The sequence below is a fragment of the Talpa europaea genome (assembly GCF_964194135.1).
Source record: "Talpa europaea genome assembly, chromosome: 9".
NCBI lineage: Eukaryota > Metazoa > Chordata > Mammalia > Eulipotyphla > Talpidae > Talpa > Talpa europaea.
Window position 1 is genome coordinate 6,412,652 of NC_140076.1, and position 24,624 is coordinate 6,437,275.

Here is a 24,624-nt window from a genome sequence, read left to right on the forward strand (position 1 = left end):
CCCAGGGCCCAAGTCTCCCCAGCCTGGCATGCCTTGCCCTGCCGACGGGGGTTCGGGGAGCCAGAGTGCGGCGCCTGTCCCTCCTTGCCACCTGGCTCGGCCCAGGGACAGAATTAGCTCTCCCCTCTTAGTCTCAAGGCTCTCCAGGCGGCCAAGCCATCCTGAGAGGGACTGGGACGAGGCCTCCTGGGAATCCACCCAAGCCTTTTCCCCCGGTTACTCTGGGAAAAGATCCAGTGGCAAGAGAGGGGGTAGGGTAGGACCAGGCCCTTCCCAGCTGTCAGGAGAAGCCCCGAGGGCTCTGGGAAGCTGAGGGTCTCCCCGCAGCCAAGATAGTGGTGCAGATCCACGCACAGCGGGCCATGGTCAGAACCCTCAGGTCTCTCCTGCATCCTGGCCTGCAGGCCAAATGCAAATTCATGGGACCTCAGAAGTTGGATTCCCCCAACAGGTGGGCCTGGAGCCAGGTGGTCAGTGCACAAATCTGCATGCCACTCATGATAGTCAGAAAAGTCGGGGCTCAGCAGACAGGACCCCCACGTGACAGGCACCTGTCAGGTCCAGGATAGCAGGGGGCCGGCTGAGCCAATGGACCCTGCCACTGTCCAGACGCACCAAAGTGGGTGATGAGTGCAGCCTGGACATCCCCCCCCCGACCGCACCAGGCTGGCAAGGGGCCAGGAGGACCCCTTGAGCCGCTTTCTCCCTTGCTGCCCCCAACTTTGGAGGCACATGTCCTCAAGGACCAAAGGGCAGTGACAGGCCTGGCCTGGGCCCCGTCACTTGCTGCAGGGAGCAGGAGGCTCGTGGGGCCAGTGGTGTGGGTTCAAACCCCAGCTCTGGACTCGCAGCTGCAGCCCGAGTCACAGGCGCCTCTGTTCCTGGGGACATCTTTTCCCTCCTGTGGCAGATCTTGATACACTCCCCCAGGGCCCAGCGCCTCGCAACCTGCTCTGGTCAGTGACGTGAGCAGAAGGGACGATGGTTTCAACTCAGAAACCCCTGAGGCGAGGCTGGCAGTGGCTGCTCCTCTGCCACAAGGCCACATCACCCTGGAAGAGACAGCTCTGTCTGCTGGGGTCCTGAGGAAGAGGACACGGACAGCGCCTGGGCAGCCCCTGAAGCACAGGTCCCCTGCAGAAGCCGTGCAGGCCTGGGGCTCGTGTCCTGGTTGCTATGCACTGGGACTGTTGAGTCTTTAGGGGGTCCCCAGAGTCATTTTTGGGTCTCCTGCTCCTGCTGGGTACAGCAGGTCGTTAACAGCTAGAAGGTGTTGACTTGGTGGCCCTGGGTAGGTGCCCAGCTTCACTGAGTTTGTCCCGCACCTTCTTCATCTCGGAATCACCAGCTGCTCCCCTCCCCGTCCTGCCACCCACCTGCAAGAGCCGTGCGGGGGAGTCTCCAGGCCCACCGAGCTGCTGCCCAGGGTTGTCACGCTTGCCGTGGTGGAGACGCCCACCGAGGAGCCGTGGGGTATCTGGGACTGTGGTTTTCCCCACTGACCACCCTGTGCCAACACCTGTGCAGCCCAGAGCCGCCCGCCTCCTCTGCTAGGTCACGTCTAACGCCTGCATCCAATGTGGCGCGGGGGGCCCTCGCAGCCCCTGAGCACGCTGCCCTGTGTAGGGCCCTCAGGGTTCTGGTTGCTCAGCAACACTCACCTCTCAGCACCCGGGACACGCAGCTAGACGGTGGGTGCTCAGTGAGGACTGGCTCTGCTCCCCTAGGTGGTGGCTGGGCGGCTGGGGGCGCTGAGGCAGGGCCGAGGGCAGCTCTGTGCAGATTAGTTCATGATGGTCTCGGCAGGAGGGGGTGGGGAGCAAAGAGGCCCCCCCCCACCCATGGCTGTCGGGAGGAGGAGCCACTTCCCTCTAGGTCGCCCCGGCTGGCCTCAGTTCCTTCCCCAGCATCGCCTCTCCTCTCGCCCGCTCCATTCCGAGCAGCTGGGCCAGTTCTCAACAAGGGGATGGGGTTTTGTGGCTGGGATTGGTCCCCTCCCCACTACTGCCCGCCAAGAGCCAGGGGTGGTCAAGGATTTCCACAGAGGGACTCGCAAAAGCCATCTCTTTATTTTTCATTCCTGCCGTTCAACTGGTTGGCGCAAGCGGAGGATGAGTGGATTGTGGAGGGGCAGGAGGAACATCTGGGCAGACCCTCCGGAGACAGTCTCCGCACACGGCTGAGGCTGGTTAGACCGGAGAAGGTTTAACAATAAACTCTACAGAACGAGAAATGTACAGAAGTGTCAAGGCGGCTGCTGGCTGGCTTCTTGCCTCCCCATGGGGGTCAGAGTTAGGCCCGTTGGTCCTGTGCAAAGGTCCCGGGGCTGGCCTGGGGGCGGCCGGATCTTTCCCTGGGACGAGAGTGTCCTGCTCGCCCTGCAGAAGTGTGCCAGGGACAGGCCCGTGGCCGCGTGGCCAGGCGCAGGCCCCGTGGGCCCCGTGGCTTAGGACTGTGCGTCTGTGTCCTGCCTTATGTCCTCCCTTTGAAAGTGTTCATGCAGGTGTAGGTTCCTGAGAATCTGTGGATCTCCTCGAGTGCCGCCTGGGGGAGAATGCTGGGAGGGGGGAGAAAAGAGGGTCAGATCAGCCACACAAGACGGTGTAGGAGAGCAGAGTCCCAGAGGCCGCCCCACCCCTCGCCCCAGCCTCAAACCAGCTCCCCTCACCACCCCCATGACCACCCATGCTCCGCCACGGGGAGGGGCTTTCAGGGTAAAGGGTCGGTGGAAACAGCTTTTTTTTTTTTTTTTTAATAAAGAATATTTTTATTCCTCCTAGGAAAGAACTCTCTAGTGAGGTATTACAAAACTTTGCTTTACTTTATCCAATATTTTATTTATTTTTTTAATAGAGGCTTTTTTTAAATTTATTTGTTTGTTTGTTTGTTTGTTTTGTTTATATAGGCACTGGGGACAGTCAGAAGCGTGGGAGGGTGAGAGAATTCACCAGAGCCAGAGCGGGGAGCAGAGCAGGCAGAAGGACCGAAGCACACTGCTGAGGGGAGCAGCGGGCGGCAGGAGAGGTCTGCGCGCCACGTGGGACCCTCCTCTGGTGGCCTGGGAGCAGCCGGGGATCGAACTGGTGCCGCAGAGGCCGCAGGCAGCTTCGCAACCAGTGCTCAACCGCTGCGCCACCGGGGAGGCCCAGAAACAGCTTTTCAAAGCCACACCCTTAGCCTTTCAGAGCCCATAACAGGTCTGAGATCAATACACGCCAAACGCCACCCGTTCTGCAAGGATTCACCCTGTAGCTGGGGACAGGGGCGCTGGGGTTGCCACCAGGGAAGCTTGCCTGGCTCCCCACAGACCCTCTGCTCCCCCAAGCCCGAGTGCTGCCCTTGCTGGTCACGTGTTGGGCCTGTGGGTGCCTCTGCAGCGATGTTTCGTCTCTGACCCTGGCCCCCAGCACAGGGCCCGGCAGAGACAGGGCCTCAGTCCACATGTTAACTCAGAATGTTGACTCAAGGTCCAGGATGGCAAAGGCTCACTTACGCCAGGAGCAATCTGTCTGGAAGGCTTCCTGGGGGTGGTGGCACGGGAGCTGAGCTTGTAAAGATTTCTCTCGGAAGATGGTGGGGTGGGGGCCACTCGGGGCTCCAAGGTCAAAGCACCCCCCAGCACTCATAGGCCCATGAAAACGGTTCCTGGAATGGCCCCTTCAATAGGGGACAGGATGGGAAGGGTTTTCTGCCCGTAGTCTGGAGAGTACTAGGGGAACATGATGCTGGCTAATTCTGGAAGAGGATTCTCCCCTCTATAAAGCCTGCCTCCTGAGAGGATTGCCCTGGTAACTCCCACCTGACCAGCACTATGACCTTTCTCTGAGTCCCCAGCCTTTGACATCAAGACCCCAAGACCCCTGTCTCCCTCACTGGATCTATTTCCTGAAGGCTGGACCCAGAGCTTGTCTAGAATAGCGGTTCTCAAAGTGTGGCCCAGAAACCCCCTGGAGGGTACCTGAGATCTCTTCAGGAGTCTGTGAGGCCAAATTATTTTTATATAACTACTCTTATTATAATAAAAATTTGCTTTTTCACTCTCATTCTCTCATGGGTGTAGAGTCAAATTTTCCAGAGGTTACATGACATGTGATATCACATGGATTAAAATCAGAAGCAGATACAAGAGTCCAGTTGTCTTTAATAAAGTCAGACAATAAAAGCTTTGCAAAAAGTGTAAAACAAAGCCATTCTTCTCACTACATTCTTTTTGCTTTTTGGAAAATGTACCAAATAATAAAATAAAGATGATAAAAATATCATCTTTATGTTAATATAGAATGGGTTTTGTTGCCTTTTATAAATATTGTAAATATAAACAAATAGGAAAATATTATAAGACTTATCTCAGTTTTAATTTCTTGCACGGTGAATAGTGATAGAGTCCACGTAGACAAAAGCTCTTTGGGTTCCTCAGTAATTTTTAAGACTGCAAAATAGCCCTGAGGCCAGTGAATTTGAGAACCACCGTCCAAGGCAGACGTGCCCCACCTGTCATTTCCAGGTCCACCACAGGCATGACCAATGGATCTCTGTGTGCATTCTCCTGCCTGAGGCCTCTGCCCCACAGGGTCCCAGCAATAAGGGGAAATGCTGCCATGGGCCTGACCAGAGCTTTCCCTGCCAGCTCCTACCTTTTCAAGATGATGAGGGCGTGCATGGTCCAGGGGAGCAGGAGGAGGGCCTGATTGAGCTGCACAGCCTCCACGGTCCTCCGGGCCACCGTCTCCGGCTTCAGTGGGGGGAAGAGGTTGGGAAACCTGCATGTAGTAAGAGAGAATGTGGGTTTGTCCTAGAGAAGCAAGGGCTTCTGCTGTCAGCCTCAGTGGCTAACACATCCGGGGCATTCTTTGGCTTCTTCCGTTTGGGAGACTTGAGACCCAATTGAATTCTCTCCTCCCCTTGAACCCTCTTGGTCCTAAAACCCCCCTCTCCTGCCACCCTCAAAGTGCTGGAGTTCCTCATTCCTCACAGTGCCTGTGAGTGGGGGTTCCCAGCTCAGAGGGGTCTCCCCCTGAGAATTAGGAGTGTCTAGCTTACCCACCCAGGACCCATTCTCCAAAGCACCCACAGGGCCCCTTTAAATGGTCAGTGTCACTGCCCTGCTCAAAGCCTCTCCACCCCTCAGGATACCAGGACCCCTAGGCTGGGCTCACCCACACATAGTTCTGCTCACTCTCGGTCCTGCCTACCGCAGGCCCCTCTCTTCTCTGCTTGCACTCCAGCAGTCCAGCCAAGCTTTCTGCTCACTCACTTACATTCTGGCCTATCGGGGGGCCCACTTCCCCCAGGTCACCCTCAGGGAGGTGTCTCTGCCCTGTCCACTCAGGGGGGCCTCTGATCTTGTCCCCCAGCTAATTTCTTTGATGCCATTTGCTACATCTAGAATGGTCCAGCCTGTTTGCTTGTTTGTGAATGGCCTATCTCCCCCATCAGACCGTGAGTTTTCTGAGGACCGAGGTTTGCTGCTCTTGCTCCCCGTTGTGGCTCTAACATTTAGTAGGGCTGCATACAGTAGGTGCTCAATAAATGCCTGCTGAGTGGATGAACACTGAATTGATTGCCATTCCCCAGATGTGTCCTGCTTGACCTGTCTGGAGGCAGACACTCTGCTGGGGTGTCCTTTCTACCTGGTTTGCTGGCTCACTCACTCATTCATTCATTCACAGAGCACCTTCCATGCAATAGATAAATGAATGATTGGATAAGCAAACACCAGGGACTTCACAGAGCCACCTCCCCGCCCCCCCTCCGTGACAATGATGTTCCCTAAGTGCCAGCCTGTGCTAGTGCAATAGGCATCATCTGCTCCAATTTACAGATAAGGAAACTGAGGTTCAGGGGAATTGGGGGGGCACAGAGAGCCAAGTTAGATCTGCATGAGCACAAGCCCCCGTCAATGCTCCGTGCCCGCCCCCCTGCTGCTTGCCCCACCCTCCTGGGCCTGTAGGTGCAGGGCTGAGGCTCTGACCTCAATCCCACAAAGGCTTGGGAGCTGCTCTGGCACTGAGGATTAAGGGTGATGAGTCACCCAGCCTCCGAGAGTCCAAGGATCTCATCCCCCACTGCAGGCTTCCTTGCTAAGCCTGCAAGCCTGGAAGGTCAGCCCCCCTCCCGGGCTCTGCAGAGTAAGCTCAGGCAGCTCACTGATGCTGGGGCCCTAGGGACTGGACATTCTTCTCCAGTCCTTCCTGGGCTGCTTCTGCTGCTTGGGGGAAGGGAGCACAGACTAGATAGACCAAGCTCAGCAGGCTTGGGGGTCCCTCTGGGTAAGACCCCTAAAAGAGGACCTGACAGGACCCTCCTGCTTGTCTGTGGGAGGGACTTTCTCCTTAACCTCTGCAGTGGGTGTGATGGGTATCCGGGAACCCGCAGACCTATTAACTCCCACGGAGGCAGCACAAACTCGGGGAAACAGCATGCTCAGCCAGTGTCTAGCTGTGTGGCCTTAGGCAAGTAACTCCTCTTCTCTGAGCCTCAGCTTCCTGGTCTGTGAAACGGGGACACTAGTGTCCTCCCAGGATTGCTGAAGGTCAAAGGCGGCAGCATTTATAAAGCATCTGGTTTGGCTGCAACACCGAAGATCAGTAAACAGCGATTTACAAACAGCACCCACTTCTGTGGCCACATCAGTTTTGCCTTGTCCTAATCATTGCCTTCCCACCCTCGGCCGTGGGGAGCTGCGCAGCAGGGGTGGTGAGGAAACCAATGCTTTTCTTCTTTCAGGAAATGGGAGTTGGCAAAACAGCCATCTCCTACTACTTTCCTCCCAAGCCCCGAGGGATCACCGCATAGCCAAGGGCACTAGCACCCACCTTTGCCACCGCCTGCCAAGGAGGCTGGCCAATCTCCCAGGAGCTCATCTGGCCCTGACGGAGGGGTATTGGCATTAATCTCTCCTTATAAATCAGGAAACTGAGGCACAGAAACAGCGAATAACTTGCCCGAGGTCACACAGAGCTGGGATCTGACCCCAGGCAGTTTGGGTGCTCACTCTGAACCACTGTGGGTAAGGCAACTTGGTCAAACCTTGAAATTCCTCCTCAGAGGGGTGGGAGGGAGCTAAGCTGGGGCTGAAATAGGCACAGGATGTCTGCGTTGCCCCACCCATCTGTGATCTGGGGGCCCCACTGAGAACCCTGGATTGCCTCTGCTGCTCTTGCATGCAATTTTTCCTGCAGCGTGCATTTATTGAGCACCTTATGTATGCACAGATGAAAAACCAAACCAGGACACCCATGGGCAAAAAAGCCAACATGGAACATTGTCATTAATCCAGCCTCTTCTACATCAGAATCAGTGATCATTTGCATGCAAGTCCGGTGGAAATAAGTACTTTTTTGATAAACTAAAGACATGCTGGTAGGAGGGTTATTAACATGCATTTATGAAGTCGCTGGTTGTTAGTAAAAATAGGAGGAGAAGTTGGTGACTGAGCATCTTGTGTGACTGGGCTTTGCATGGATGCTTGAGGTGCGTTATTTCCAATTATCCCGATAATCCTCCAAGGTAAATGTTATGCTCACACTTTCACAGATGAGCAAAGTAAAGCTCAGAGAGGTAAGAAAATCTAGCTCAAGATCCCACAGTCACACAGCAGCTGAGGCATGATCCCAAAGCAGGGATTTTGATTCTCGATCACTGGGACCATGCTTGTCCCTCCTTGTAACAGCAAAGGCATCCTGAGGTCCCCACAGGCACCCATATGGAAATGCCTCCCACCCATGGTCACACTGAATTCTCAGGGTGACCCTGCCTGGTCTTTATTTTTGGGAGAAGGCAAATCTTATATGATAGAATCCATGGCAAAAACCAAGGAAATCATTTCTGGGTAATTCCCCATTTTCATTGATCTGTCACTGTAGATCCCATCCTAGTCACATGTCATCAGAGGGCCACGAACGGTGTTCTGAGCCGGGCCCCACTCTGTCCAGGCCACAGAACCCCAGCAGTAGACATCCTGTCACCCTCTCATGCCATGTTATAAATCAGCATCGGAGGCCAGAGCAGGAATGAATTGGACCCCAGGTCACAGGTCAGCCCTCGGTGCAGTGAGTCTGCACCCCAGGGCCTGGCTCCAGAGCTTGGGCTCTGATCTGGGGCCCCTTCCCTATGGATCTAATTGGCCTGGAGGAGGTGGAGCTGCTTCTTTAAATCAAGTTAGATTTGCATACAATAAAAGGCATGAGTCTGAAGGGTAAAGAGGGATTATTTTTTACCCATGTAACCATCACCTAGATTAACAAGACAGACCAGTTCTAAAAGCCTAGAAAGTTCCCTATGGTGCCTCCCAGGCTACATCCCTGCCCCTCTAGGTGTGGCCACGGCTCTGATTTTAATGACGAGAGCCCAGATAGCCTGTTCCAGAATTACTCAGAATGTTCTCTTTTGCTGACCATATGCTTTTGCAGTTCATCCATAGTGTTCCTATACCGACACTCTGTTCTCTTTTTCCAGCTGGGTAGTATTCTGCTTAGCACCGGCGCCTTGTAAAAGGTCCCTGACCTGAGAAGCAGGATCCTTAAGCACTACAGCGTCCCGCCGCCTTGCAGATGGAGAATGACAGCCGAAGAGAAAGAGCTTCTGGCTTTAACATGTCAGCGGCCTCTCCCCTGTGCAGGCGCTGGTGGGACTGGCAGGGGGAGGCGGCCCCTGCTCACTGACCTGACCCTCATGCCCTGGAACATCTCGGTGCTGGTGTGGAAGGGCAGGACGGTGGTGGCACTGACGCCTGGACAGTCCAGCAGCCCCAGGGTCAGGCTCTCCATGAAGGCGAAGGCCGAGGCCTTGGACGTGCAGTAGTCGATGGCGCCCGGGATGGCAGACAGCGCCAGCACGGAGTTGAGACATACGATGTGGCCGTTCTGCAGCTCCAGCATGCGCGGCAGGAAGGCCTTGGTGGTCTGCGGGTGGGTGGGGAGTCAGGCAGAGCAGCCGCAGCCCCCAGAACCCCAGTGCCCCGCAGTTGGGGAGCACAGACCCCGGTCCTGACACACGCGCCCGCCAGACACTGGGCCATTCTGGGAGGGGGAGGGGCTGAGGGCCCCGCCATGGGGCGGGGGCTCCACACTTCAGAGCGTCCAGGTGCCTCCTGGGGCTGGTCAGTCCTCTTGCCCACCCCCTGGTCTGCCCCCCGAGCTGTGCTGAAGCCCTCTCCCTTCTCCTACGGCCCCGGGACGGGCTTACCCAGAACTGGCCGAGGGTGTTGATGTGCTGGGACTTGAGGAGGGCGTCGTCGTCACTGTCCATCAGGCTCTTCCCGTGGACCACGGCGGCGTTGTTCACCAGGATGGTGATGTCGCCCACCTAGGGGGAGAAGGCGCCAGGGCCATGAGGGCAGCCGGCCCAGTGGCCTGCAGGTGTGGGGGCCCCTAGCCCCCCCCCCCATGGGGCCCTGGGCAGCCACAGCGTTCCGGGCCTCAGTCTTGATTCGTAAGATGATTCTGCGGATGAGGAATAATTGATGGCCACGCTCGACCTGGCACAGAGCACATTCATGATGAATGAGGGATGGTACATAAAAATAGCTAATGCTCCCATGTGCCGGACACTTGACAGTGGCACCCCCAGCATTCGCTGGGGCCCTCAGTCTCAATAGATGGGCATGGTCAGGAGGGTTTTCCCCCAGGGCAGAGGGACTTTTGTCCCCCAAACCCCATTATTCCAGGACAGAAACTCATAAGGTCTATACTTCCAAGGGACAACAGGGATTATTCCTGTTACATAATCAACCCACACCCTGAATCCCTGCCCCCTGCAACACACACACACACACACACACACACACACACGCAGGCATGCGCTGGGGCCAGCGTGACAGGACAACCTCCAAGGAGCCCAGGAAAACAGCCATTCTGCTGGCTCCCGGGCCGCCGAGAGGGTTCTCTCTGACTGGCACACCCAGGTTACAACTGCTCACCTTCTCCCGGACAGCCTTGGCAGTCTGGTACACCTCCTCCCGGTTGCCCACGTCACAGATGAAGTAGTGACACTCGGTGCCCATTTGCCGAATCTCCTCTGTCGTCTCCTTCAGGCATTTCTCAGTCCGGCCCCAGAGAACAATCTGGAAAGAGAATAACAGCACTTAGTAGATGGTGATTAAGCAAGCCATCGTGATTCCCTGACTTTTTAATGTAACTGGCATGAGGCTGGCCTCCCTGATTCCATCCACAGACTGAACATGTGAAGCAAATTAACTATATGCCTTTAAAGGGACGGCGCCTGCTCTGTAGTGAACCAGGGGTGACCGAGCCATTAATGATCAATTGACATGTTATTTACAAGTCTTGTTAATTCCTTCTAGTAGCTCCGTTCAGTTAACTTGCAAAGTTACAAGCAGCAGCCAAGTCCGTTCTGTACGATGGTCCAGACTGCTCTGAGCTATTTGTCTTCTTACTGATTAGCTCTAGAGCCAGGTGTATTAATATCAGCCTCAGAATGAGGGGAGGCCCCAGGAGATCATGATGACCTGCTGTGGTCCCAGCTGGCTGGCCTGGAAGAGAGGCAGCCAGGCTCTCACCAAGAAGGAAAGGCAGCCTCTCCCCACAGGGTAAGAAACACAGGACTCAGGGTCCTCCCCGGTGGCGCAGGGCTTGAAGTCTCAGCACTGTCAAGCTATCACCAGCCACTGCAGCATGAGTTCGATCCCCGGCCAGGGAAGTGACCCACATGGCGCAGCAGACCTCTCCTGTCTCCCCGCTGCTCCCCTCAGCAGTGTATTTCAGTCAGTTTGCCTGTTCTGTTCCCCACTCTGTATAGAGTGAATCCTCTCACCCCCACACCTCTGGCTACACCCTAGCTCTTGCATGCATATATAAATAAATCTTAAAAAAAAAAAAACAACACAGGATTCAGGAGGTGATCCTGGCAAGAGCAAGAAGTGGATTCCTTAAGCGACTGGACAGATGTGTGAAGGGCAGGTCACTGCGAGGCTCAGGAGAGCCTGGCACTTCTCAACCTTGACCTGAAAGAGACCCATACACCTCCCAGGTCATGCCCTTGGGTCCCGAGAAGCTCCTGTAGGTGGAAGAACCAGGGTTCAGTGATGAGGAGTGTGTGTGGGGGAAGCCTAACAAAGACTCGGCTATATCAGCCCCGAGAGAGGTGGGGGGCAGGAGAGAACCAGAGGCAGGAAGAGGCAAAAGCCTCCTTGCTGGGGATTAGCCTCCTGGACTTCTATTTTTGTTTCTTCTCTTTTAAAAAATATTATCAATGAAACTCCTCCTTCAAATACAAAACCCAACATGGAACCCCGATGGTGAAATCAGTAACAACGCAAATCCCATTCCCCGCTCCAGATCTCCTAACTCTGAAGGCAGCTGAGGAGATAAGCGGGGCTGTCGGGAAGGCAGACACAGGAGGGGAGTCCCAGAGGTCACCCCAGACACAAACCAGAGTCCTGTCCCCTTGGCCGCTGGCTTTGGGGGGCAGAGCAGGGGCATGCGAACGCACGGCGGCTGATGGTAGCAGTTTATCAAGTGGCACCCTGAAATCTCAGATTGCCCTGAAGTCTCAGAACTTGCTCTTAAGCAGAAAGGGCCCCCGTGGGCTTGGCGGGCGGGACGCACACGTGCGCTGGTGCTCTCCAGCGGGTCTGGATTCTCAGCGCTTTTAAAACTTCTGGAATATTTTTGAAAAGAAAACAGAAGTGTTCTCTCACCATCCAGAAACATCGCTAGGAAAACGCCACCTGGGCTGACCCCTATTTTAATCGGAGTCCTGAAACAGGGGGAGCCTCGCCGGGAGGGGGTCAGCCGGGGCTCCCGGGACCGCGAGGCCATCGCGGATCAACAGATGGCACCAGGCAGGCTCCCAGGGACACTCTCTTGTCTGGGGAACTACAGACGGACCTAGAATGTGTTTCTCCAGCAGAAGCTGGAGCGATTGGCTTCATGGAGAAGAAAGACACCAACATCTGTTTCAGTTTGGTGGAGGCATCCGCTGCGCCACCAGGGCGCAGCTCTGCCTTGAAGCCATTGTCACCCAGGTTTCTTTTCATCCTCCTTTGTCACGCCATCTGTCTGTCCACCCGTCCTTCCTCCTGCTCACCCACCCACTCCTTCTTCCCTTCCTCTCACTTTTCCTTCCATCCACCCAACCCTCCAGCCCTTCCTGCTTTTAATCCTTCCTTTCTTCTGTCATCCACCCACCCACCCACCCGCCCACCCACCCACCCGCCCATCCACCCCCCCACCCCCCCACCCATGCATCCATCCAATTTCGGATTATGTCAGCTTGAGGGGAAGGGAATCTTGGTTCTCTTTCTTGTGCCCTGTTCACTGGCCAACCTTATCCCACCTCGGACTTCTATGGGGAACAGGACTCTGGGTTTGCACAGTTCCCTTGTGGCTGGTGATGCAGAGCGATGCCTCTGAGAAAATCTGGGCAAATCAGCAGAGAAGGGAAGCGTGGAGCTAGGGCTTGCTGGGAGGTGCAGGGGCCCGGAGGCCTGGGAGCACTAGTGCGTCCTTCGCGCATCTGCAGCAGCAGCCCGGATGGGGGACGCTTCGTTCTCGACCCTGGGTTCACTCTCAGGCAAGTGTGCTCAGGGTTCCATCAGAAGCGCCAGCAGAGGCCTAGGGGATCCTGGTCCCAGTTGCTATGGATGATACCCCCTGGGACTCAGGTAGGGCAAGGAGGGCAGGTGTCTACAGAAACCCCCTTAGCCCCGTTAGCAGCAGGGAGCCCGGGAGGCCGCCACGCGTCTGGAAGGCCGCCCTGGCGGAGGGGAGAGGCCAGGCGAGGGAGGGGAAATGAAGGCTGAGCCCCTCATCTTCCATGTGGCTATTTCCTTTCGGGGGCCCCGACCAGGACGCCCCTGGAGGCTGGGGTCTGCTGTCTCCACGCCCTGTGTTTGGCGCCCCCACTCTCCCTACGCGCTGTGACCGGTTGGCCCTCGCCGGCCTCCTCTCCCCAAACTCCGAGGCCTCCACTTTGCCTGTTTGTTTTGTGCCCAGTTCCCGGCTGGGCAGGTGGGCTGGGGTGGCAGGGGGTCAGCGGCCTCTCAGGCTGAACCAGCCCACCTTCCTTTAGGGCCATTTCAGGTCCTGGATCCTTCCACAGAGTCCATTTTAACCAAAGTCAGGGAGGCGCAGGGTTTCCCCAAGAGCCTCAGAAAGCCCCAAATGAAAATGAGGCTCAGCTGACCTGGGCTTGCCTTGCTGTGTGTGTGCCTGTGTGCACGGGGGAGTGTGCATGTGTGTGAGTGTGTGCACAGCCGTCCCCCTGCCATGTACCCCCTGAGACCCTTGGTGGGTGCTCAGAGCCCCGGGGGAGCCAGGCTCGTTCTGTCTTGGGGCTCAGGAGCGCCCCCTGGGGCTGGGGGTCAGGTGCAGTTTCGAGGGGGCTGGTGGGCACGGGAGACAGCCCGGAGGGGGAGGGTGTGTGGCTCCAGCCACCGTCCCTTTCTGGCTTCTCCCCTCCATCTCCTGCCAGACGCTGCCGGGACCCAGAGCCACTGAGCAGGAAGCTGGCCACACAGGGCTCCCGTCCAGGGCCACGGGCGGTGACTCCGCACAGATGAGGAGTCCCCCCCAGTGTCAGGAGGGTGAGGACTGGGCAGGGGTCCGAGAGAAGCGTGGGGGGTGCAGATTTATGAGCGCTGTGAGCCTGATAGGGCCTCCTCATGGGGCCCCGGACAGGAGCTGCTGGGAGGGTCAGCGGCCCGGATTTACTCTTGAGCCGGTTTGTGAAGTGAAGGCTCAGGGTGTCTTGGCACCTCCCGGCCTGCCCTCCCCTTCAGGGCCAACAGCTTCTGTCTTCCTTCCCACCTCGGGCTGGAGCGGAGGAGGGGAGGGGTGAGGGGCCATGCCGGCTGTGGGCCGCCCTGCCCAGCCCAGACCTCCTACAGAGGCAGGGTTCCTGCCATCTCACCCTCAGAGCTGCCCGCATCGCAGCTCCAGCGAGTCTGCACCCCCGAGCGGCGCCCAAAGCTGACGGCTATTGTCCACTTTCTATAGCGGAGGAGACGGTGGCTCCAAGGAGGCGAGTCACTGGCCCCAAGTCACCCTTGGTGGGTGGCGGACGCAGGACTCGAACCCAGGGCCGCTGTCCTCAGCAGAGGCACCCGTGCCCCCGGGCACAGTGGGCTATTCTGAGTTTGGAGAATCCTGCTCCTGAATCCCATGTGTCCTCACACCAGCGTCACTCCCCCCACCCCCCGCCCCCCGCAGGCCCTGGTCCTGCCTCATCTCGCGCAATGTCCACAACAAGCCATCCATCTGCTCCTCAGGACCACACAGAGGGCCGCTGTGGGCCGGGCGCTGTGCCCGGCACTGGAGACCAACAGAGAACAAAACAGACACGGTCCTTGCCGCAGGGTGTCCACGTCCAGGGCGGGAGACGGCGAGGAGCGAAGGAACGAGAAAACAGTGGCGCAGAAATCACGGAGAGCAGGGAGAAGAACCAACGCGAGAACCTCCTCAAATTGGGGGGGTGTTTATGAGGTAGCTATACGATGCCCGTGGCATAAGTAAGGAAACTGTGGCTCAGAGAGGGCAAGCCACTTTTCTGAGGTCACACAGCAACCACATGACAGAGCTGAGTCTGACATGAGGCTTTTCACAACTATTCACTCTCCTGGTAACAGAAAAGGCATGTCCATGGGTGTGTGGGGAGGCAGCAAGAAGCTGGTACTTGCCAGGTATACGGTACATGGCACCATTATTACCTCCCCTGGGGAGGAAGAGTTGAGAAAATCACAGCACATCCCTTGACCACCCCCTGCCCCCGCCGCTCCCTGCCCCCTGTGGCCGTGAGAACCTGTGTTCATGATGGCAAGAAGCTCAGGGTCGACTGTTCAGAAGAAGGAGGGGCAGCTCTATCCAGATAGGATCAGCTCAACCCTAAAAACAGGCTGAGATGGAGCCAGCAGGCTTCACAGGAACACGGGCTGTGTCAGGCACGATCATGGCTGCTGTTTTGCTGCATTATGCTTGTCTGTATAGAGAAAATGTCTCCAAAAGACAAAACTGTTATTTATGATATTGAGGAAGGTGGAATAAATGGTTCACACAGGTAGCTCACCCCCCCCCCCCGGCGTTCCCCAATACGCAACAGTGCCCCTTGGGGCTCCCATCCACGGTAACGGCTTCCTTCTCCCATTATTGAGTGAATGAGCTCGCTGGGACTCCAGAGTGCCCTAATTATACGCATCCATGACACATTTGCACTTGGCTCTGGCTGCCAGAGCATTTCATGTCTATATCTTGTCTCTTGGAGGCAGGATAACCTGCCTCCATAATCCATTTGGGTTCCCTGTGACCCTATGTAGTGCCTAGCACAGATGGTTCTTCTGTTTTAAATGCCAAGGCTACGTGAGGACTCCTATTCACCCTGCAGAACCCTACCCAAATGCCCCCTTGGTTCCGAAGCTCCTTTGGCTGCCCCTTCATCCTCCCTATGACAACAACACTTAACAGCGGTTAACACCAATTGAGCACTTGCCAGGGTGAGGTGCTGTACCGAGTACATCCATACGTTTTCTCCTTTAATCCTCACTATTTCCTGAGTGGATAGGGTACCTCTCCCCATTTTACAGGTGAGATTCAGAAAGGTAAAGTGACTTGCCCAGGGAGACACACATGTAAGCAGCAGAGCGGTGGTGACTCGGAACACACACTCCTGACAGATGCCCATGTGCAGGGTCACCGTGAACAGCACCCCCTCCATTCCACCCCCTGAGTGCGAGAGGTCCTCAGGGGAATCCTAGTTATCTCTAACCCCAGTATCCCGCACGCACCAGGCACAGGGTAAAAGCCCATCGTCTGTCAGTGTCACATGGCATTGGCCCCAGGAGGCTTCTAGAAAAATCTGCTGACCAGAGAACACTGAGTGCCTCTACCCCACCCAGCCTGGCCGTCTTTGCCCAGAGGGGCTTGCAGCTCTGCCTGGACTTGGCTTTCACTGCTGGAGTTCAGCTGTGGAGCACAGTCCCAGCAGTGACATGAGCCGGGTGGTCCCCGGGCGGCTCCCAGGAGGAGCATCTGTTTATAATTGGCAGCCCTGGAAAGATCCAAGTCCCTAGACAGGTCTTTGGCAGGCCAGCTCATGTCCCATGGGCCCTGCATTTGGAGCTGGGGTGGTGCTGAGCTGGCTTCTTAGAAGGAAAGAAACTGCCCACCAGAGACCCCCCACTATGGCAGGTCTACTGGGGGTGCACAAGTGTCCCCCACTCCCAGCACCTCCAGCAGGAGGATGTTAGTAAAGATCCATCCTTGTGGCCAGAACAAGCAAGTGTGTAAATCATGTAGAGTTTGGGGGTGCCGAGGAGAAGGGGGTGCCTCCATGTGGACAGGCGGCATTTGAATCATGGATTGTGCTCTTGCCACTTGTGTGCGCAGTGAATTCGATTTCGAGCTCTCCCTCTTGCACACCCCTGTCCTTTTCCAGAATAGGGCTCCCGACCTCTTGGGCAGAGTGGCCTGGATCACAGGCTCAGGAGCTGGACTGCCTGGCTGGAGTCTCTGATCTTCCACTTAAGAGTTACATGAACTTGGAAAACCTACCTAACCTCTCTATAAATTCAGGGTAATAAAGCACCCGCTTCCCAGGGCGGCTGGGAGGATTAAGAAAGGGCACAATAAATGCTATTGGTATTATTAACCCAGCAGCAGAAATAGATCCCCCACTCGCTCCTAGGAGGTCCCTTTTTCCCCAACTGGAGTCACTGGGGTGACGGTCATCGGGAAGACGCCCTCCAGGCCTGGCCTCAACTGGAGCAGAGCCCCAGGACCTTGGCAAGCACTCCCTCCCCATCCGTCCACCCCACTTAGAGCACCCTACTTGTCCCAAACCCAGGCCCAGGAAGGGGAGACCATGGTCAAGCTGACCAAGGCGGAGCGGGCTGTGGGCACCTCGAGGGGCTTGTCTCGGGAGGAGAGGATTTCAAGCTGAGCTCTGAGGGTCCTGGGGTTACCAGGGGTGAGGCTTGGTAGTCAGGGGTCCAGGCCTCCCCCTGTCCCAAGTCATCCAGAAGCTTCTCTAATAGTCATTTCTATAGCGATTCTGCTGCCTCAGAAGTTTATTACTGCTCCCGACCCACTGCTGCTTTGCGCCCTAGAACTGTCAGGAAACTTGTGTTTCTAGGAGTAAACCCCAGCTCGAGTCCGACTGGCACCCCAGCACCCATGACAAGCCCACCACGTCTCCTTCCAAAAGACATCTCCTCAAAATGGGGTGACTGCCTTGGTTGTGGGGTGATGGTGTCCAGCCTCGAGACGTCACCAGACATCCTCAACTTTCGGCCTTCCCCCCAGGAGCCCCTTCTCAAGCTCTGCGTGCCCCCGCTGGCCCCCACCCATGGTGCAGCCTAAGGTTGCTACCCGGGCCCACCACAGACCTGAGACCCTGTGGGGCAGAATGACCCACACCACTGGGCCTCTCTGCAGGGCACAGGCTGCATCCTTGTCCTGGTGTCCCCAGAGGGTCTCTGTTCCTTCCTGCTCTGGCACTGCCAAGCTGCCAGCAGCAGGCCCTGCCCACATCCCGTGCCCAGCTGGCTCGCACTGGCTTCCTCCCCCGTTTGCCTGCCGAGAATGTCCTGGCTCTGGCTGGTTCAGCTTTGGAGAGGCTTGTTATGAAGTTCCTCAAATTAGATCAGCCAGTGATGTCTTCCTCCCACCAGCCTCTGCCCATAGCCTGTGGCCAGCCAGAAACCTCCTCCCGGCCAATGTCCAGCCTGAAACCAGCCCCTCCGGAGACACAGGCCCTCTGACAGCTCTGGGAGGGAGCAAGCAAAGGTGCCTGTTTCCTACTGAGAAAATGGAGGCACCCAGGGGCTAAGCGATGCCCCCCAAATAACTCGGCCAGCAGGAGGCAGAACCAAAGTTAACGTGCTCAGTCTGCTCCCGACCCCGTGCCCTCAGCCACTGAGCCTCCCCTGCAGGGCGCTGTGACCTGTAAGAGGACATACAGGCTGTCACACAGGTATCACCCACTGCCTGCCACATGCCAAGGATGGACGGTGAGGTGGATACCTCCCGGGAAAAGAAGGCGAGGCACCATCCTGCCAGGTGCAGCACAGGTCTTGCCAACCACGTACTTGCTGCATGGGTGGCAGGGATGTCCTCGTCCCCAACGGCGGGCGTGGGAGAAGGCGTGGGGCAGGAGTTGTCCTCTGAGTGCGGGTCAGCTCTGTGCCTGGGCGTGGTGGCTGGGGCTGGCTGGGAGCAAGAAGCATCCTTGAGTAGGAGGGAGAACGGGGTGCACCAGAGCCACAGATAATATTTTGTGGGCCCCGCTGTGGGCCAGATCTGCTGCAGCACTGTAGACCAGGACCAGGTCCTCACAAGTGCCCAGGTGTGGAGTGGCTTGACTTGGGTCCACTGAGAAGTTATGTCAAGTCCTCACCTCTGGTGACTGGGGATTGACTTTATTCAGAGGAAGGCTCATTGCAGATGTAATTAACCAACCAATTAACCAACCTGGACATAAGATCATCCAGGATTAGGGAGGACTCTAAATCCAACGACAGGGTCTTGTAAGAGACAGAGAAGAGGCAAAAGCCATAGGAAGGAGGGGGCAGAAGCTGGAGGGATGTGGCCACAAGCCACGGAATGCCAGGACCACCGGCAGCTGGGAGAGGCGGGGCGGATTCTCCCCCCGGAGAGCCTCTGAAGGCAGCCTGGCCCTGTCCACACCTTGAGTTTGGACTCTGGCCTCCGGAGCTATGAGAGGAAACATTTCTGTTGTTTCAAACCACCCAGTTTGTGGACATTGGTTATGGCAGCCTCCGGAGACAAATACAGGAGGGTACCCTAGCCTAGTTCGCGGAGGAGCCACAGAGAGCCCTGGCAAGGCAAATAAGCAAAGGAAACTGTGGTTCCATTACACCACCCCATGTCAGATCCCCAGCCCTCTCCCCCACCCCCAAGTCTCTTATTGTGCCACATTCATTGTTTTCTCTCATCTACACCCATTCCAGGAGTCTGACCTCGGAAATTCAGGAGCTGATGGCCTCTCTCTCCGTGGCTGCCTCTCTAGGCCGAGTCCCCACTCCCATCACCTGGACCACAGCCATGGCCTAAACTCCGCCCAGCGTGCCCACTTGACCTCAAAACATTATGCTTTAAGAATAACAAACTGACTGTTTTCAGAGCAGAGATCTTTCTAGAATGGAAGTCAGACCTGTTTGCTCTGTTCACAACTCCCAAAGGTTCCCATCTCACCCGGAGTGAAATCCAATGTGTTTACTACAAACACAGTGAAATCTAAAGTGTCCCAGACCTGTTGTGCTCCCATCTCTTCCCCTTAGCTCTTCCCCGCCAGGGCTAACTGGTCTTGTAGATCTACCTGGCCCACAGCTACCTCAGGGTCTTTGCACCAGCTGTTCCCCCCAAGTAGCTGTCCCCTCCCTGCACTTCTGATAGGTTCCACTCAAATGTCTGAGAGCTTCAGTGAAATACTCTCTATTCCCCCTGCCACTGACTCCCCAAATTTATTCCTGCTTTAAAAATATTTTTTTTTATTGACTAAACTTTACTTTCTAGAGCACTTTTAAATTCACAGCAAAATTAAGTGGAAGGTACAGAAATCTCTGGTGTTCCCCACCTCCATCATAATCAACATCAGCACAAGAGGGTACACCTGTCATAAGTGAGGCAGCTGTACCCCAAGACCACGGTTTACATTAGGGCATCCTCTTGGTGGTGAGCATGTCGTGGGCTTGGGCGAATGCACGATGCCACCAATCCTCCATCGTGGAGAAGTTTCACTGCCCTAAAGATCGTCCCTGTTCTACCTATTCATCTCTCTCTACCCCCAACCTCTGGCAACCACTGAGCTTTCTAGTCTCTGCCTTTTCCAGAATGTCACAGAGTGTGGACCTCACACCCTGAGTAATAGGCATTTAAGGTTCCTCCATGTCTCTTCCTGGTTCATAGCTCGTTTCTTTCTAGCGCCGAATAATATCCCATTGTCTGCACGGACCACAGTTTATTTATCCATTCACCTTCTGAAGGGCATCTTGGTTGCTGGTTCGGCTAATTACAACAAAGCAGCTATAAACATCCGGGTGTGCGTCCCTCTTTTTACTTTTCCAGTCACGAGACACACGTTTCCCTCTGTGAAGGGCACCTCCTGGCTAAATCCCATCTGCTCCCTGGGCCCCGGGACCACTGGGCAAGCCCTCCAGGGAGGCAGTCTCCGAGGCGGACTTGAAGGGAAGCAGAACTAGGGCTCAGGTCCAGTCCACAGGGGTGGACGTTCCTCTTCACAAACATGAACAGCCCAGGGGCCAAACTCCATCTGTCCTGGGACACATGAGGCACCCAGTGGCGGTGGGGGTGGAGGGGTTGGGGGTTGGGGCGGGGGTGGAGACACTCAGGCCAGAGTCACTGTCAGAAACCCCAAGATGTTCGCCCAGTTCCTCCAACCTGGCCTCAGTGGAGATGGCCAGGGGACCTAGCCTGGGGGTGCCGGGGAGGAGGGCCCGCCCCTCTGCACCTCTCCAGCACCGCAAGCACCTTTGGCGTTACCATCCTGGGACCCAGTGTATGGACGAGGCTGGGTCAGGTTCTGTACTTCACGCTGCCTGCATTTCCAGAACCTTCAAAGCAGGTCCTGACCCTGGACTCCACCACAGAGCTCTGTCATTACTGCCTGGCCCGCCTGTGCGTTCTTCATTCACTGGCTCACTGAGTCACTCATTCATCCAAGGAGCATTTATGGAGAGGTGACCATGCCAGGCGCTGCTGGGGGCCGAGGCAACAGTTAACAGTTTCACCCAGGTCTCCCGGAGTGTGGGTTCACCATGCATGGGGGACAGTTGATGACCGGGTGTAGAGAAGGGCCTGGCTGGAACCCGAGGCCTGTGAGCCTGGTATTCAGATGAGCGCAGGGCACCGCGAAATCCCGTGGCCAGGTTACACGGGGCAGACCTGAAGGACGCAGAGGGCAACAGGACTGTCTGGGGAAGGCCAGAGGGAGCAGCCAGTGCAGAGGCCCTGGGTGGGAAAGGTGGGCGTGCTGGGGATCAGCAAGGAGGCCAAGTGGGGGTGCCCAGAGAGGGAGCAGAGGGGGGGGGGCTCCAGGCGGCGGGGAGGGGGCTTTGAATTCTGTTCCCAGGGAGATGGAGGCCCTTGGGGGGTGAAGAGTTAGGAGTGTTGGACCCAAAGGTGACCCGTGGCGGGGGAGGGGGCTAGGATGGGGGGACTCAGGTGGTGGAGGAGGAGGGAGTCAGCCTGGCTGCAGGGGTGAGGGCGGCTGCCAGGAAACAGGGCGTCCTAGAGAACCCCAAAGGGTTCAGCCTGCGCAAATGGAAGAAAGCCCTGGCGGGGTCTCCCTCTGCGGGGAGGTGGCTGCAGCACAGCCAGTGGGGGCGCAGTGGGGGTCGGCGAGGGCAGCGGGTGGCCGCCCGAGGGGAGGCCGGTGCGCGCGAGACGAGAGGGGCGGGGGGGGGGGGGGGGCCACACCCCGACGCCGGGTGGAGGCTCCGGGAAGTCTTTCTGCAAGAGGCGGAGGGGGGGGGGGGGCCGGGGGTCCCGGGGGGCGGGCGGGGCCCGGGCTGGGCCCGCGTGGCGGGTGGGAGGGGAGGGCAGGGGAAGGGCCGGCGGGCGGGGCTGCGCTCCCAGAGGTGGGGTCTGGGGAGTCGGGCAGGGCTCCCGGCGCGCTGGGAGGTGGGGGGGCGGGGCTGTATGGGGGACGGGGGGGGGCTGGGGGCGGGGCCCAGGTGGGGGCGGGGCGCGCACGGAGAGGCGGGCTCAGGGGACGGGGGCAAGCGGGGTGCCGGGGTCGGGGTCCGGCTGTGGCGGAGCCGGGGCTGGGGGCGCCGGTGGGGAGCAGCGGCGCGAGCGGGCGGGACGCGCGGGGGCGGGTTGGGGTGCGGCGCGCCGGGGCGGCCTGGGGGGTCCCCCTGCGCGCCCGGCCGCGGTAAACACGCGCCGTGATGTCACGGGCGCGCCGACCCGCCGCTGACCCCGCGGCGGCGCGCGAGCTGCCGGGCCGGAGCCTCCCCGCGCGGCCTGCGCGCCCCACGCGCCCCCCGAGGCCGCCCGGCGGGGGACGGGGCGCTGCGCCGCCGCCAGACATTGCGACACGCGGCGTCTGCGGCCGCGGCCCGCCCCGCCCCCGGCCCCGCGCCCGCCCCGCCGCCCCGGGCCGCGGCCCCCGCCTCGGAGCATCCCAGGGGGTGGCGGCCTCCACCCATCGGGGGCCACCCGCGCCCCTAGGGACCCCATCCCCATCCTCTGCCGCCCCTGAACCCTCCACACTAGGGCCGGGGCCCTGGGGTCAGCGTTGGGCGCCGCCCGACAGATTGAGGAAGTGCCCGCCTTTGCGCAGCGCTTCTGGGAAGACGCTCCCTCCTCGGCGAAGCTGGGGTCCGGGAGGCCCCCGTCCTGGTACAGGCAGACGCTGGAGTGTCCCCCGCTGCCCGCCACTCTCTGCAGGAAGCGCCATTTATTCCAGGGCCTCCCAGAGCCACCTGGGTTGCACGCCCTTGGCAGTGCCAGGCCTCCGAGTTGCCCTTGGAGTAGAAAGCAGCCAGGCTGGGGCCAGGCAGGCCGGGACTGTGCTCTGGAGCTGATTTGCTGTGTGACGTGGGGATGAGTCCTTGGCGTCTCTGGGGAAGTGAGGAGAGCGCCTTGCGGGTGTGGAGGTCAGAGGGCTGGGAAATGTCCACTAGACTTGGAGGTTGGTTAGAAGCCTGGGGTGCAGGGGCCTGGCACATTGGGAACTTGGAGAGGATCAGAGAAAACAAGGGAGACCCTCTTTACTCAGGACCCCCCAACTCAGCCTGTACATAATAGGGGTAAATAGTCCCCTTAGGCACAAGGAGTCTCCATACCAGCTCCCCTACTTGGACTGCTTCAAGTCCTTTTGGGAATCAGAGGAACCTAGATGTGACCTGGGTCTTTACGATCATTCTTGGGGTGCTCCATAAAGCCTCATACCAGAGCCCATCTTCGCTTCCCTTCTTCTGCTGAAGTTAATATGTAGATCCCCCTCCTCACACCACCCAGCTTGGTCATCTTTAGCATCTTGTCACTATCTGAAATTTTAATAGTTTATGTTGGCTCGTTTAGTGTCTAGCTCCTGCCCCAGTGCATGCACACACATTTGCACACACTTGTGCACCAGAATGTAGGTGCTCACGATGCATCCCCGGCACCTGCTTGGTAGTCAGGCATGTGACTAATGAATGAAATCACCTGAGTGGCCACATAACATGCTGGCCGCTATGCAAAATGAGAACGCAAAGCCCTTGTTTCAAAATTATTGAGAATATCAAGACAGCAACCTCAGGCATAAAGTAAGCTCAGGGTCCTCATAGAATCCCCCCCCCCCGCCCCCGCCCAACACAACACACCCCCTGAAGCTGCCCAGGCCTATCACACAGAGGGTGCTCCACAGCAACTTCCAGGGGACCTAAGCTAAGGTCACTAGGCTGCCACCCCTTCCCTGGGCAGCAGGAAACTCACTCTAGCACAGCTGCTCCATGATCCACCCCAGAGAGTGGCGGGAAGCTAAGGGTTGCAATTTAGACAGGAGGAACTGAGGTTCTGGAAATGTCAAGGGCATGGCCAAGACTTGGCTGAGCTGGGACCCAACCCCAGGGACATTTCCGGGAGCCGTTGTTTGGGCAAAGGAAAGACGCGTTTTCCTGGATAGCTTTTTCAGCACCCCCTTCCTACTCCAACCCGAAACCCAGAGGTCCCTGAATTGGTGTGTCTTGTAACATACCACAGCTGGTGTGTCCCAGGGAGAACTTCAGCTAATTAGGCATAATTTATGGACTGGTCTCCTGAGGACAAGCTTTAAATTACTTGCAAGCTGTGCCAAGGTAACTATCTATCCTACAGGCTATTAATTAGGAATTGGTTTAATCTCTGCTGGATGAAGGTCAAACGCCGCCACGGAGTTGACCCTTCGGGCTGGCTGGCGTCGTGCTATCAGCCCGGGGATCTGGCCTGGGAGGGCTGGGGGGTTCAGGGGAAGCCACGGGACACCGCAACAGGAAATGGCCCGGTCAGCACATCCTGCAACGGCCAGGCTGCTGAGAGCAGACCTGCATGGCCGCTGCCCAGGGAGCAGGAAGGGGGGTACATACACAGTGTTCAGGGGTCCTCAGATATGCCATCCGTCCCACATCCCATCCCAGTTCTGCTGGAACCAGCCTTCTCTAGCCTTCCATTCCCCCAGCCTGCTCATGCCTCCGACAGAGACCCTGTTTAACTCCTTAGTGACCTCCCCACCCCCGACAAGTCCAGGTTCCACCCATGGCCACCTGCCCCGAGGTCCCGCCCTGCTTGTCTCCACGAGGCCCGCTCACACTTCTATTCTGGCCAAGCCAGAGTGCCCAGAGCAGCCAAACTCACCCCGCGCGTTCCAGACACCTCTCCCCGTCTCCCTGCCATGTTTCCTCCTGCTGTCTCCACCTGCTCGATGCCTCGCCTGAGACTCCCGGGCCTCGCCAGCCAGCCTTCCTCACCCAGAAAGAAGCCAGTGCAAACTTCACGCAAGTCCAAACAGAAGCAAGTATTCACCTCTACGCTTCCAGCCTTAGTTTTCTTGTTTTTAAAACGGGCAGTGATAGTCTCTCTCTCCTGGGGCTGCTCTGAGGAACTGATCAGATTTTCCATGTCAATGGCTTCATGTCTGGGGAGAACTTGCCACAACCACGGTGTG

General features: G+C 57.5%; 1 protein-coding gene across 4 annotated transcripts in view; it reads right to left on the reverse strand.

Annotated features, from left to right (window-relative positions):
* Positions 1 to 2,115: 2,115 nt before the first annotated feature.
* DHRS3 (dehydrogenase/reductase 3) overlaps positions 2,116 to 24,624 on the reverse strand; it is a gene marked incomplete at its 5' end in the record, with an annotated part of 35,758 nt that continues 13,249 nt past the window's right edge. For 2 of the 4 annotated variants that reach the window (XM_084243553.1, XM_084243554.1), the window contains 5 exons: positions 2,116 to 2,557; positions 4,635 to 4,760; positions 8,665 to 8,903; positions 9,187 to 9,306; positions 9,920 to 10,063. In XM_084243553.1, the coding sequence (XP_084099679.1) occupies positions 2,473 to 2,557; positions 4,635 to 4,760; positions 8,665 to 8,903; positions 9,187 to 9,306; positions 9,920 to 10,063 (714 nt within the window). In that variant the 3' untranslated portion in view covers positions 2,116 to 2,472. The remainder of the gene's footprint in view (positions 2,558 to 4,634; positions 4,761 to 8,664; positions 8,904 to 9,186; positions 9,307 to 9,919; positions 10,064 to 24,624) is intronic. The other 2 variants (XM_084243556.1, XM_084243555.1) reach the window with 2 other exon arrangements.